Source organism: Onychomys torridus, chromosome 2, assembly GCF_903995425.1.
Source record: "Onychomys torridus chromosome 2, mOncTor1.1, whole genome shotgun sequence".
Lineage (NCBI taxonomy): Eukaryota > Metazoa > Chordata > Mammalia > Rodentia > Cricetidae > Onychomys > Onychomys torridus.
The window spans coordinates 69,317,435-69,333,464 of record NC_050444.1 but is presented as its reverse complement, the minus strand read 5'-3'; the positions used below and the strand labels follow the sequence as shown (position 1 = coordinate 69,333,464).

General features: G+C 45.3%; 1 protein-coding gene across 1 annotated transcript in view; it reads right to left on the bottom strand.

Moving 5' to 3' along the window:
• Tmeff1 (transmembrane protein with EGF like and two follistatin like domains 1) overlaps positions 1-15,342 on the bottom strand; it is an 83,451-nt gene extending 68,109 nt beyond the window's left edge. The window contains exon 1 of the mRNA XM_036177252.1: positions 14,750-15,342. Coding sequence (XP_036033145.1) covers positions 14,750-14,924 — 175 coding nt within the window. The 5' untranslated portion in view covers positions 14,925-15,342. The remainder of the gene's footprint in view (positions 1-14,749) is intronic.
• Between the last annotated feature and the right edge of the window lie 688 nt (positions 15,343-16,030).

The following is a 16,030-nucleotide window of genomic DNA, read 5'->3' as shown; positions in this document are numbered from 1 at the left end:
CAAAGTATCACTTAATAAGTATATATGTTCAAGTTAAAATAAAATATACCATGCATTCATGAATCATTTTGTGATTCCTCACTTAAAGAAACTTTCTCAAAAAAACAAATATCAGAACCCTACTGAAGCGTACAGCAACAGGGTTCCTACCACATACAAAAACATTTTGTCTTTGCCCATCCATCATACCTCTTTCTGGATTGCTCCCTGACAGCATCCTCCACCACGCTGCTAACTTCAAAACCTGCCCAGCTTTCACAACCTTAGTAATGCCCAATTCACTTGTTTTCATCCAGTTCCAGTCTGCAGAACTAGGGTAAGCCCTTTATGTGGATGCTTCCTACAGCCTCATTAACATTGAAAGCTTTCCTTCATCTCTGGTTGAGTCCCAGCTGATTCCTCACAAGACATATTCGAAGATGTTACCTTGTCTTCAGAAACACAATTTCAACAGCTTTATAATCACTGTCTATGTGTTATTGTATTCAGGGAAAACATCCCTTTTCAGAAAAGCACAGCCACCCAAACAATGGCCCCTCATAGGTAGTTTCAGCCCCCAAGTAATGTTCTGGAATATGCACCCAGCTGCCAGCTAAGCAATCCCATGGCCCCATCTATGCTGAAAATTAAAAATATGGAAAGGTTAAACATTTACAATATCCCCTGCCTGAAACAGTGTGGTACAGCCAGGGAATATTATATACCAATTTAAAGATTTATATAATACACAAATATTTCATAGTAACTATATGAATGTTTAAATGAAAAAGAGCATAAAACTATACTTATATGCCATTATATTTTTATATCAATACAAGAAAACCCAGTTGGGAAAAAATAATAATTGGTGACAGCAACTGCTTTCCACCAGTTCAACAATGGGTGACTGTTCCCCTTTCCTATTATGTAATGGTCGGGGAGCCTCAATGTGATTTCCGATCAAACCAGAGGCAGTTTGCTTCATCATGAGCAAAACAGAATGTGGGGGTCAATGAGGGCCAAGTTCCCATGCTTGGCCTTTGTGATTCAATGAGATAACATGTTCAAAGCAACAGTGCCTCCAATAAGCAGACACAGTACACAGCAAAGCTCTGCCCCCTCCCTAGACATGACTTCAACTCCTAACCCATCTGAGAGGCACCTCTAAAGACACAGGGTAAATCAAGACATAGATGTTAATGTCACGTTCCAGCAAACCATAAGAACTAGAAATTATGTAGACTGCTGGCAATGGTCGAGAGAAAACCTGATCTGACCTAGTCTGGTGATCAGATGACTAAATACCCTAACGTTAAGTCGTCTTGGAACTCTCATCCAATAAGTGATGGAAGTGGACGCAGAGATCCTCAGCCAGGCCCCAGGTGAAGCTCCAGGTGTCCAACTGTCGAGAAAGAGGGTCTGCAAGAGTGTGAATTGTTGAATCCAAGATAGGAAAAAGCACAGGGACAAATAGCCAATCGAATGGAAGCACATGAATTATGAACCAACGGCTGAGGAACCCCCAGCTAGATCAGGCCCTCTGGATAAGTGAGACAATTGAATAGCTTGATCTGTTTGGGAGGCACCCAGGCAGTGGGACCAGGACCTGTCCTTAGTGCATGAGCTGGCTGTTTGGAACCTTGGGCTTACACAGGGACACTTTGCTCAGCCTGGAAGGAGGGGACTGGACCTGCCTGTACTGAATCCACCAGGTTTAAATGAATCCCCAGGGGTGTCTTGGTCCTAGAGGACATGGGAATGGAGGGGAGGGGCTGGGGGGAAGGTGGGGGTGGGGGCGGGAGGACAGGGGAACCCATGGCTGATGTATAAAATTAAAACATATAATAATAATAAAATAAATTAAAAATAAATAAATAAATAAATAATAAAAGAACTAGAAATTAAATTCTCTTTAACTTGTTGGCTAAATTAACATTATTATTACAGTTTCTATCTTTCTCTCAGGACATGGTGACAGAGAAAATGAACTTAGTATTCCACAATGCAAATGCAGTCTACACAGATATTAAAATGCGTTAACAGCAGAGAAGACTACAACTTCTCTAGGCTATATTTAAAGGAAAGACTCCGCACGTGTGCCACACGATGATCTGTCTCCAGTACTTCTCATGCATCCCGCACGCTGCTGCCCAACTCCCTTTGCTAAACAACACTTTCATTCTGTGTCCTCCACCTCCACACCCGCATCTTTCCCCGCTGCCTCCTTCACTCCTAAATGCCTGTGTCAGGATGCTCCAGGCAAGGTGACAGAGGACACCGCTGCAGGTTCTGATGGGAGAACAGACCTGAATCCCAAGCTGAGCAGTTAAAACACCCAGTCCCGGCCAAGGATGCTGGCCAGCAATCCAAAGGATACTGGCCAGCAATGTTCTCTCCTTCCCTCCCGGTTCTGATCTCCAGGGTACAGACACTAGCTTGGCAAACTTGTGTGTTTTCCTCTCACAGATGCATAAAGTGAATTCATGATGGTGTTTATTAAGAATAATGATAACAAATCTCTACATTTCCTGACATGATACATTTAGCTTTTTAAAAGGCTCTTTTTTTTTTTTTTTTAAATGTGCAACATGCAGACTAGACATGTAGTTCGATGGTAGTGCAGTTACCTAGCATGCACAAAACTCTGGGTTGGAATCCCCAGTACCACCAAAAGCGTACAATAACTAACTTTTTTTAATCCAATTTTTTGTAATGACTACAGAAGAATTTTCAGGGCTAGGGAAGTCGGCTCACTATGTAAAAGCACTGGCCATGCAAGTGAGGGCCTAAGTTTGGACCCCTAGAGCCCCTAAAAACCAGACACACAGTGCAAGCCTCTGTGATCCCAGCACTTCTGCACTGAGATAGGAGATAGAGACATGAGAATTGCAATCTCACAGGCCAGCTCACCTGGTGTACACGGTGAAAACACAGCAAAGAGACCAGGTCTCAAACAAGGTGGAATGTGAGGACCAACACCTGACGTTGCCCTCTGACCTCCACAAAGGAACCATGCCACACACAAATGAATGTGCGCTCACGCAGAAATCTACGAAGTTCAGTTCTTTCTTGGGAAGATCTGGAGTTTATCAGTCTGTTTTTCTGGAATATTATTTTTAGTTTTATGATGACCTTATATTACTTTTCAAATAAAAAATATTGTATGCTACACTGAGAGAAGGAAGGAGCCAAGCACAAAAAGGCCACATAATTCAAGATTCTGCTTACATAAAATGTCCAGAACACAGAAACCACGCCTCTGTGGCCATGAGTGGTCAGGGGGTTAATGGGACTGGTGGTCCAGAACTACCAGTATGACTCAGGTTTCTCTCTGAAGTGATGGACATGTTCTTGGATAGGAGGTAATGATGATATTGGGCATATAAAACCCACTCAACTGCAGGTTTTAAATGGCAAGAAAGATATCACCCTTCCGTAAATCAGATTAAACCATCATGCTACTTAAGTTGGGATCTGAGACAAGCACGAACAAGCACAACAATGTGGCGTTCAGTCTGGTTCCACCTCCAGCAGTCTCTCGACCTTCTGACTTATCAGCTGTGTGATCGTAGTAATTAACCACTCTGCAGAAGGGAGACAGGGCCTCTCTAAGATGCTGGTGGAGGATTAAAGACACAGAAGGACCTTAGAGAAGCATGTAACATGCAAAATGCCATGGTAGTATCAGACCCTTCGTTGTTGTGAGCATCTGTGCTGGAAAAGATATGAAAAATTAGCATGGAGTCAGCCATGAGCCAGTATCCAGCAAACCTCTCACGGACATATATATTAAAACCTTGGTTTTAGCCTCTTACCAAACAATTTCATTCTAGAAAATTACGATAGAAAATCAAAATATAAAATATATAAAAAATCTTTTCTATATCTGTATCTTTGTTGCTGCTGCTGTTGTCGTCTCTGGTTGTGTTTTGACAGGGTCTTGTGTTGCCAGGATTATCCTGGAATTCTGAGGCTTGAGTGATCCTCCAGCAACCGATTCCCAGTAGCTGGCCCATCCACACGTGCCTCAACACCAAAACATGCTTATCTTTTCAAACACCAACCTAAAGTATACATCTGTTAGGAATTAATTAAATAAATGATTGATTTTTTAAAAAATTACCCAGATATTACAGTATGTGAAAGACCAGTGGTCTGGAGAAATGACTCAGTGGCTAAGAATACTTGCTGCTTGTGTAGGGGACCAGGGTTCAGTTTCCAGTACCCATGTCAGGCAGTTCATAACCATCTGTAACTCCAGCTCTAGGGGAACTGACACCCACATCTGACCTCCATGGGTACAAAGACATACACACATACACACACACACACACACACAGAGAGAGAGAGAGAGAGAGAGAGAGAGAGAGAGAGAGAGAGAGAGAAATAAAATAATTCATAATAAAAAAGACCACCATGAAGTTAAAAAAAAAGAAAGAAAGAAAGAAAGAAAGAAAGAAAGAAAGAAAGAAAGAAAGAAAGAAAAGCAGGATAAAAATGACACATGGTTATACTCTCATTTTACTTTGTGAGCACATCTGTTAACATATATATTTTAGGGTTTTTCAAGTGCAATTAATATACTGCCTCCATCAAACATTTTCCAAAAGTTAGTAAATCGGACATACAAATATTGGCATCTGGGTCTATTCCTAACCTCTGTCCCTTAGTTTCTGTAACACTAAGTAGAATAGGAGATGGCCAGAACCCAAGAACTCACTCACAGAGACAAAAAAAAAAAAAATCCATATAAAAGCAGACTGTAAATTGGCACTTGAGAGCATGGTATTAACTGCTTTAAAGGAGAGGAAAACTTTTTGATAGAGTCTTACTGTGTTTTGACTAACCTGGAATTTGCTACGTTGACCAAGTTGTTCTCAAACTCATAGAGATCCACCGTGATCAACCATTGAGTAGAAATGAAGTTTAACAATAAATGAAGTCACCTAACAAACAAAATGTATAGACTGAAAAAAGTTTATGACCTAAACATATAATTCTAAAATACAAGAGCACTATGCGAAGTTCGTAAACCCGATCTCTCTCTGGAGAAGCTAATAACAGAATTAATAGTAACGCATAAAAATAGCTGTCACATATTTAAAGAAGCCTAAGTGGGTTGATTTCACCACCTCACCAAACTTAAAAAGAAATTTAATTTTTTAATTCATTAAAGAATCTACACATGTAGGAAAATGTAAGATAAATACCAAATTAAATGAAGATGGCTGGCTGAAATAGGAAAAGGGAAATAAAATGTTGAAGAAATGGAAGGTGGGTGGGTCAGACACCCATCACTGCTATGCTACTCCAACCTTTACCATTTGGTTGCCTTTTCCATAAAACAGGAAAGCTCCCACTGCCCCTCACAGCCAGACCCAGGTCACTGAACCTCTCTCTACATTTCCCAGTGTCACCAAGCTAATTAAGGTCACTCTGCTCATCATCTCCTTACTAGATCAGGGCTTTCTTCCTAAAATTCTAAGAACACTAACAAACACAAAGTTTCTTTGGGGGGAAACAACAACGATAACAATGTTGACAGCACCTGTGTATAAACTTGAAAAAAGAAAAAGAAAAGGGGGGGGGTAGCTTGGCATAGTGGTGCAAGTACCAGGGAAGCGAAATCAGTCCAGCCTTGGCTACATAGAGAGAACGTATATACACACATACATATATACAAGCACCACAAAAACACAAATGACAAAGAGCAGCATATACATCCTGCTTATGTCATGTGTGAATAGGCTGGAGGCCTATGAGAGCAGAGTGAGCCACATCCTACTGGGAAACAAATGCCAACTCAGAAAAGCTAAACGATAAACCCAAAAAGAGTTGGCTATTATAACCTGAGAAAAGGTATTAAAATGTCCTATAAAAAGTATGTTATAAACAAAAGCAAAAAGTACTACAAATTAACATGTATTTCCTAAACAAAATAACAAAAATTCCTGTTGAAAAACCTATGTCATATTTGGAGGTTTCAATATTTTACTAATAGGGAGGCTAGGGGGCTGGCTCAGTGAGTAAAGTGTTAGGAAGCATGAAAGCCTGGGTTCAGATCCCCACTACCCCCATAACAGCCAGAGAGGCAGAGACGGTGGGTCCCTGGCTCTCACTGGCCTAGCCAGCACAGCCTCGCCAGGGATCTCCAGGGTCAGAGACTCTGTCTCAACAATTAGGCAAAGTGACTAAGGAGACACTCTACATCCACCTCAGGCTCCACACACAGACTGTCCCTATGAACATGGACACATTCGTACGAGAGAGACACACACACACACACACACACACACTCACACACACACTCATACACACACACACACACACACACACACACACAATGCACAGACTAATACAAAGAGTGAATTAGAAGCAAATGGCTCAGTGGTTAAGAGCACCGGCTGCTCTTCCAGAGGACTAGGAGTTCAGTTCCAAGCACCCACATCCACAGGCTGACAACTGCCTGTAACTTCAGCCCCACGGGATACCACGCCCTCTTCTGGCTTCTGTGGGCACCTACATGCACATGCACATACACACCTAGAAACAAAAATAAAATAGATCTTCGAAAATTAAATCTTTCCCTTTATGGGAAGCCAGTTTAGCAGAGCTAGGTTCATAAAAAAAAAAAATAGAGACAGAAGGGCAGACAAATGGAAAATGGGTAAGAAAATAGCAGATACACAAAGTGAGGGTGACTACAGAAAGATGTAAGACCTCAGCTAGAGAATGTGGGTACACACCTGCAACTCCCCCTCCTGAAACTGAGGATTTTTAGTAAAATAAGAATTAACATGGAAACTGAGAAGACAACTTCTTTTCCTAGAGTGTAAATCTTTCATAAAATTTGTTTTCATACCATGATGTCAATACCATCTACTTTTAATATACTCAAACCTAGAACCCATACAGCATTCTCAGACCCTAACACAAAATCACTATGCAAACTAACACACCTAAGTTCATATACTTTATAACCGTAAGTGGGATGTAACCATAAATGCCTTAGTATTTAAAAATGGAATGTAGCAAATTTAGAAAGGAAAAAAGAAAAGGCAAAGTGTAAAAAGAGGATTGCCAAAGCTAAATGAAGAAAATAAATATGATAAGACTATCTTTAGGCAATTTTAAGGAAAATGTTATAACCAGATAGCAGAGTAAGTTCAAAGATAAAGAAGAGGTGGATTCAAGAAAAGGGTTAAGAACAGGAAGAAAAAAAAAATCCTGAGTGAAGTGTTTGCCTCCCTGGAAACACTACACTGGCCACTGATGACCAACCCCTTCCTTGGGAAGGGTAAGGAGAGGATGCTAGCTTGCAGGTGAAGGAATCAGGGCACAGCACTCGGGAGGTCACACACAGGCTGGAGGGTGTGCAGGCAGGAAAGTGCAGAAGCTGATCTCCATCCAACCTGGTGATGGTGATGAAAAGGAGGGTCTGAGATCTCGGCCTCCTCCAGGCCCTCGATCTCACATCAAGTGCACCACAACTCATCCATCTCTAAAAGGAGAGATCCAGGAGCTCTGGCAGACTACACACAGGAAGCGAGCAGGCTAGCTGCTGAAGGACAATGAAGGTGCCATGCCCTAATCCTCGATGACCCATTGTGGCTATGTGGCAATGAGGGCTCAAAGTTGCCAGTATCTCCCAATCTAAAAGAGGCTGAAATCCAGACTTCAACGGTCAACAACCAATGCAACTTTTTTAAACACCTTATAGGCTGAACAAGTGTCTCAATCTCCACAGTACTTTTTACTATACTGCCCATTTCTCCTCCATGTCTTCCTGGCCAAATCCAGGCTTTGCTCTCTAAAATCACAAGGCCATGTGAACTTCCTCAAGAGACTCCCATGTCTTCAGAACAACATTTCAGATTGGTCTTGAATGCCTGCAACTGACATGGTGGTAACCTGTGCCTATCTCGTAGCAGCATCACAATCTAGGGCAGTGTATTAGTCCCTGTCCTTGTGGCTGTAACAAAATACCCAACGGAGCGGCTTAACCAAGAATTTATTATGGCTGATAGCTCAAGGATTCCGTCCGTCCCATTGTGGGATGACTGTTCATGCAGGGTGGTGGTGGCGCACGCCTTTAATCCCAACACTGGGGGGGGGGGGGCAGGCGGATCTCAGTGAGTTCGAGGCCAGCCTGGTCTACAGAGCAAGATCCAGGACATGCACCAAAACTACACAGAGAAACCCTGTCTCAGGGGGGAAAAAAAAAGCTGTTCCCAGGCATCTTCAGTCTGAAAGTAGAGATCGGTGAGTGCTGGTGCTCAGCTTCCTTCTCCTCTAGGAAATGATGCCTCCCTCCTTAAGGACAGGTCTTCCCACCTCAATTAACCTAATCAAGATAATCCCCACCAGTACCCAGAGCATCTCTAACCTAGGTAATCCCTCACAGTTGCCCAGGTTCGTCTCCTAATGTGGTGATCTTTACTGGACAGCACAGGCAATCTTCCTGAAATCCCACCTCCACTTTCCCATCCTGTGCCTTTTCTAGAGCCATTCCCTCAACCTAGAGACACCCCTCCCATCTCTCCTCCGATGCCTCGTTTATTTGATCATTCTGCAAATAAATACGCAGTGGGCAACTGAACCATGTGAGGTGCCCATCTAGGGACAGCGTGGTCTATGTGAATAAAACAGACAAAAATACCTTCGCTGTGGAACTTACAAAGGAAGAAAGACAGCATGATGGACAAGAGGGTAGAAGAGGAGAGAGATAGTAACAGAAGGTGCTGAAGGCAGCCAAGTTGGAAGGCAAATACTGGAAGGAGGTGAGGGGCTACATGACTGGGACCAGAAGGTTCCAGAGGAAAGGAACATCAACAGCAAAGGCCCCAGGGAAAGGACTCCTAGTGTTTCCAGGTGACCTTCTGATATGAATTCACAACATGCGGCGGACCTAGACACTAGCTATTTCCGATTCGTGGCTTGGCCTGGCTGCGTAAAGTGCGCGGCGCAACCATGTGATCTATGGGCATGCGTGAAGTAGCCACATGAGCCTGTGTACGCAGGCACTGCCCAGCCTTTATAAGCCGGCGCCATACTCCCCAGCTCCACCTTTCTCTTGATCACGTGTGTTTTCCGCCTGTGCACGTCTGTCTCTCTCCTATCTTAATAAAACTCTTGTTAGGGAATTCTGTTGTGTTTCGTGACATTTCCTCACAGGGTAAGAGCACCACCAAATAACTAACACCTTCCACTACCCATCTGACTTAAATGCCTCTCACCCTAATCCCCACCAATCAGGACTGCCATTCCTCAGCTCTGTTTGCAAACCTTCCTCCAGGCCTTCTGTGCAGGGGGACCTTCCCTTCTGAAGGTACACAAGGGTGACAGGTGAGGAGGAACTGGGTGGTGCAAGGGGAAGGGGAAACTATAATCAGAACATATTGTATACAAAAAAAATCTATCTTCAGTAAAAAAAAAAGAAAAATGACAGTTTTGTGTTAACCATTTTAAGTATATAAATGTGCCTTCACTTCCCAACAGCTCACCCAGACCTTTTCTTTGTATAGGACTCTGGGGAAAATAGTTCCCTGTTTTCTTCAATAAACCACACTAACAATCCAGGTACCTATGATGTCGTGTTCCCTTCAGGAAAGCAGAGGTCTGAAAAATACTTGTAATGTTTCCTGGGGAATCCAAAACTGTTTCTGTTGTCTTGATCTCAAATCTAATTCATTCAAAGGAAAATCCTTTCCATCTCTTCCCTTTATCAAGTCTTTCTAAGCATATCACAAAATAGCTTTTCATATCTGTACTTCTTAATCTGAGGAACATTTATTAAATTACACTCCCAAGTACTATTGGTATAAACAGGTTTGAGAACAAACAGACCTAATTCTTGGTAGGCAAGGGAAGTAAATGGCCCAGAGGTAAAAACGCAGCTGATGGAAGAGTTTTATCACCTGAATGCATGTTGTGAACCTTCCTAAGTATAGAGATTGGCTAACTTTAGATGTCAAATGAAGGCCAGGAGAAGACTAAAATAGGTATTTCCATTCACCAAATAAGATTTACAAATGACCAGTAAGGACATAAAAAGATGTTTAAGCTCATTAGTCATTGGGAAAATGCAAATCAAAACCACGCTGACACACAATTTCACACCCACCAGGATGGCTGTAATCAGACAGACAGACAAATGCTAGGGAGCATGTGGAGAAACTGGAACCCTCCCTCATTGCCAGCGAGAATGTAAAGAGTACAGAAACTTCAGAGCATAATTCTGCAGTTCCTCGAGAAGTAGAAGATATGAGTCACTATGTGAGCCACCAACTCCATCCAGTGTAGACCCAAGAGATGGAAACAGCAGAAAGAGATGCGCAAATGTTACCACATCCATACGACAGAATACTATTCAGCCCTAAAAAGGAATGTAGTTCTAATACATGGATGAATGTTGAAAAGACCATATTAAGTAAAAGAAGTTGGATACAGTGGATGTCATAAGGTGTGATTCCACTTCCTTGTATGTCCAGAATAAGCAAATCCACAGTGACCCAACAGACTGGTCGCAGCCAGTGGCTCGGGAGAGGGGATGGCTGTCAACCGCAGGAGGTTTCTTTTCAGGATGAAGAAATGTTACAGAATTAGTGGTGATTTTGTTACTATACTATTCTTACGGTACTTTTTTTTATTCTAATTAGTGTTAGTAGTCAATAAATGCTTATTGACAGGGGGAGAGGTAGATCCAGTTGTACTAGGTAGGAATTTCCAGTACCTGTTTTGTAAAAGGATCATCACCCCTACTCTAACTACTCTGAGGGTAGGGGTAGCCTCTTATATACTTCCCTTAATATCTGGTATGTAAACTACCCAGACTCACTCAAGGTTCACTAAGTAAATTAATAATTAATTAATTAATTAATTAATAACCATATTTTACATATCAGAGACCTCAAACAGTACACTAACTAGAAAACTCATTGTCTGTGCTCCAGAATTCTGAATGACCACTGACGAGGCTCTTCTGTTAACCTGACACTTACCACCACATACCATCTAAAGGACCCACCTCTAACTTTCCTGACATTTTTTAAACCCAGTTCACATTCTCTGTCTTCTGTGTATCACTGAACACCACTTGTAGGGTCTGTGCTTTCTCCCTCTTTAACCGCACTCCCTGATCTAGCAATGTTTCATGTACTCAGCCTCATTTGTCCTCCCAAATACCCAGAAAGCCCCCAAAGCCAAAAAGGACCGCCCGCTCCTATTACGAGTTGGGGGAAATGTTATCTAAGGTTATCTAGTCTCTTGAGCTTAAGTTCATCTTCACAAATGTCACATAATGGCTACTACAATTTTTCTCTTTGGATAAACAGAGAGCTTCCTCATAAAGTAGATGTTTAAAGGGTAACTATAAATAAAAAGATGTAAGATCAAAGAAAAACAAAACAAAACACTAAAGCCTAAAGTCCAGAGCGAGTGGAGCACTGTGCAGGGACTCATAAAAAGAGCTCACACAGATGAGCCAGGCAAAGGCTTGCAGCTTAGGGAAGATGCTCCCAGGACCGCACAGGCTGCCTTAAAGGAGCATGCTCTCCAAGCTGAGCTTAGGACTCTGAGGAAGGGGGGAACACCTAAAGTAGGTGGCATGCACCCTGAACAGCCGCACAACACAGAGGCCACCAAAAATACACTTCCTGGGCAAACCAATCAGGCTCAGTTATACTGAGAAAAACTTTCAGACCATGCTTTAAAAAAATACTGCTAAATATTTACACTATCTTGATAAGGAGCCAGAAGACCAGAAATTAGAGAACACACCCTCCGTTTACAAAAGAAAGGGGGAGGGTCACACAGATACAGAAAATGGTCTATGGGTAAACTTGTGACCCAGATGCTGGAATTTTCTAGAATAGGTGGGGGGGGGGGGGGGGGGGCTTAAACTCCTTATGAAAGCATGCTCTATCTATAGGGCATTTGCTTCTCCACTAGGATGGGAAAATGAAAATGGCACAGTCTAGCAAGATGGAAAATGTTGAACACCAAAAGCTTGAAAATCTGTTAAACTCAACAAAGGGGATGCACAGCTTGAAAGTCGGGTTAACTAACACTCAACAAACTTCCAGTAAAACCCTGCAGGATCCCATCCTTCCCATAATCTATATAACTTCTATTAATAAAAAAAAAACATAGCCTCATCTTCATATTTACAAATGCCACAAAGCTCTGAGTAACACAGCACACACAGCCTGACAGACTGAGACTCCATTAAAGATTACATAAGTCTGAAGTAATGGACCAAAGACAAACCACAGGGAGTCAAGGCCAGTATTCAGATTTTAAGGCTCAAATACACCCTGGGTTAACTTCAGTTTACATGATAACAGCAGGGTGTGCAATCTCAAGCTGTATTAACACTTATGTATAGTGTGCCCAAACTAGATTGCTACAGTTCTCAAATTTGTCAACTAACATGTGCATTTCCCTTGTGAATCTTCTCTTCACCCCACAGAGTTGTAACAAAAATCTGCCAATATGTACTGGAGAGATGGCCCAGACATTAGGAGAACTTGTTGCTCCTCCAGATGACCTGAGTTCAGTTCCCAGCACCCACATGGTGCATAGCTCAGTTACGGGGAATCATCTTCTCCTGCCCTCTTCTGGCTTCTGCAGGCTCTGCACTCACGTAATGTACACACATGCAGGTAAAACATATAAAATAGAAATAAAATATTCATAAAAAAGAATCTGCATATATCATTTAAACTAGTTTTAGATCTAGAATTATTACTAAAGTATACATTATCCCATGAAAACATTTGAACAGTCTAATTTATTTGCATTTATATCAGTGGCAAACATTCCTAGAGGAAGCTATTAAATCCAAGTCTGTTTTAATAGAAGAAACTAAGAAAAAATCAAGCAATTTTCCCCAAATTAGAGCTATGCAACAATGGCTATGGCCTTCAGATGAGCCTCCTTTTCCCCACCATGTTGGTGTCCAGTCCCCTATGCCCTTTCTGAACACATACCTATGCACTAAAGAATCAGAAAGAGCACACAAAAACACCCATCAACAAATACTATGCAAATATTTGCTAAGGACAAATGAGGTTACTCAACACCCTCCCCCACAACATACACACAAATAACCGTAACACACCACAAGTAAAATATTTTGACACAGTGTGATCACCTACAAATGATAACCATTATTTGCTGCCTCAAAAAAGCCACTCTGATATACAAACAGCTTATATTCTTAGATAAAGACTGATGATTGCTATAAAGCATTATCTCATCCCAATTGCTATTAGAAAAATAGAAGAGATTTTATGAGTGGAAATGCTTTTAATGGATATGCCATTGTTAACAGTTCTCAAACCCCTCCCCCCTCATAAAACTTACCAAGTGAAAATTACTAAAAAGGTGTTTGGTGTTTGGGCTTTCCCCCTCCTTAAAAAAAAAAAACCTAAACAGCAGGCCAGCATAAACCCTCTGGTCGATACATCACTGTCCCATAAACAAAGCCCCTTCAAGCACCCCCAGGGACCAGAGACAAGGCTGTCTGGCAGGCAGGCTCACAGTGGCTCTCAGGTGCACTCTCCTCCCCACTTCAACCCTAGTTAAAAGAACAAGTGCTGGGCTGATAAAGATGAAAGCCCAAGTGAGCAGGGGCAGGCTTACTAGGTCCGCTGGGCCAGCAGCGGGAGGACCTACCCTCCCCCAAAGAGAACCTGGAAGTCTCTCCTTGCCCCAGGGCCTGAATCTCCTGGCTCCTCTGGGACTCCTTCAGAAAGGATGGGGGAACTTTTATTGGCCGGCCCCCTCCTCCCCTGTGTCATCCATTAATACCCCAGCAAGCTCTTTGTTTCCAACAGCTGTGGGAGGGCAGGCAGCCTTGGAGAGAGGGGAGAGGTCACTCACTCCCTGGCTCCCCTGGCTGCCAATCTCCAGGTCGTCCTGCAAAACACACACAGCACCACTCTCTCTTTCTACACCACTTTAATTAACCCGGGGTTACACTAGCAACACAGGGCACTCTCTGAGACCTAATTACCTTTCATACCCAAATCCCACACAAGATGACTCCCTAGCTCCCTCCCTCTGTCAAACTGGGTTCACTACTGGACTCTCGCCCTCCTAAATACATACTCCAGAGTGGATATCTGAGCCCCAGGCTTTGTCCATACACAACATACAAAACACTTCCTGGGTCCTCCTGGGACTCCCTACTGCCCAGATTCACAGTGGACAGTGGACAACGCAAGCCCCACTGCATCCCTGAACCCAAAGGACAAACATAAGCACTCCTTCCTTTTACCCATATGACCTCTCGGAGACCCCGGGTGCCCTAAGGAAGAACCCCCACCCACCCACCCACCCAACACATGGTCAGTCCTCAGGCCTTATCCTCAGTCCGCCAGATCATCACCGTCATACACACACACACACACACACACACACACACACACACACACACACACACACTCCCCTTGAAGCCTGGTCGTCCTCCCTCCCTCGAGGCTTCACAACACTTAACACGCGCTTCCACGAGCACACCCACGATCACTGCTCCGCCTGGCGGAGCCTCACCTGCTCACCACGCCGCAGGGCCGCCCTCGCCCGGCCACTCGACACCCACGGACTCACGCACGGCCACTCCCCATCCCCAAGCCCGCACCACGAACTCGCGCCCTGCCCTCAGCCCGGCTCCCGGGACTTCCCAGCACGCAGATCCACACCGGGTCCTCCCCGCGGCCCAGAGCGGCGAAAGGGAGGAGCCCCAGGGGCGGGCGCCCGCCGCTCCTACCTGAGCAGTTGATGCTCTTGCCTCTGCCTCCGGGACAGTCCCCGCCACCGCCCGCGGGCTGGTTGGACGCGCGGCTCTCGGGCAGGCAGAAGGCGAAGAGCAGAAGCACCGACGTGTAGCCGCAGACGGCGAGCGGGGGCGCGGCCGGTAACCGGAGCGGCGCCTGGGCGCCCATGCTGCCGCGGCCGCACGGCGGGGGAGCGCAGGGAGCGGCAGGCCGGGCGCACCGGCCCCGCGCCGCCTCCTAGCAGCCGCGCTGCCGCCCGGGGCAGCCCCGCAGCATCCCCGCCAGGCCCCGTCCCTCCGCGCTCCGGACGGCCTCGCTGGGGGGCCCCCGGCGCGGGCGAGGGGCGCGGGCGCGCGAGGGCAGGGAGCGCGCCGCGTGGGGGACACGGAGCTGGGGCGCGCGCGGGGGGGCGCGGGGCGGGGACGGGCACAGCCTCTCGCTCGCAGGCTAGCCTTCCCTTTGTGTCCGCGCGGCCGTCGCCGCCGCGTCACAAAGACCCCGGCCCGCCCGGTGAGGGGCGCGTGACGGAGCCGCGGGCGGGGAGGGAGCGGCGACCCCGCCCCGCGCACACCCCCGGCGCCGAGCTCCGCCCCTCCCGGGGAGCCATTGTTCCTGAGGCGGGCGGGGGCGCGGGCCGGGGTCGCCGATCCCTCCGGCTGGGCTGGCCGGGCGGTGCCGAGGATCCCCGCCGAGAGCGCTCCGGGACCCGAGTCTCAGAAGCCCTTTGTGAGCCTTTCCCACGCGCCTTCTCACTCTGCACGAGCTCAGGTGGTCTTTCGTGTGTTTTCCAGGTGGAGGTAAAGGCAAAGGTGACTTGTCCAAGGTCAGTCACATCCCAAGAAATGGGCAGGATCTGGATTGGTACCCGAGTTCTCACTCCAGCTGTGCACTTCTCCAGGGGAATGGCTTAATCCCCAGGACTCACCGGACCACCCGGTTCCTGGATAACTACATCCCCTGGCTGAATCTTAAAAGTGCCTTACCCTTTCCACACATAATAGCAAAGATTTAGAGCGGATTTGCTATATCCAAGGCCTAGAGGAAGCTCTTAGCCTGCTTTCTCTCCAGTTCTTTTTCACAGCCTTACAAAGGAGTTTTCATTCTGATCTTTCCCAGATGAGGAACTTGAGACCAAGAGTCTCCCAGCGATCTGGCGCCCTGGCCCAGTGAGTGCTTTGCGGTCCTGCCTCCTCTTGCTAGGTGATAACTTAAAACACAGGCAGTAAGATCACAGGCTGAATTCTTGGAAATTTTCTGCCTTTTTTCAGTCTATT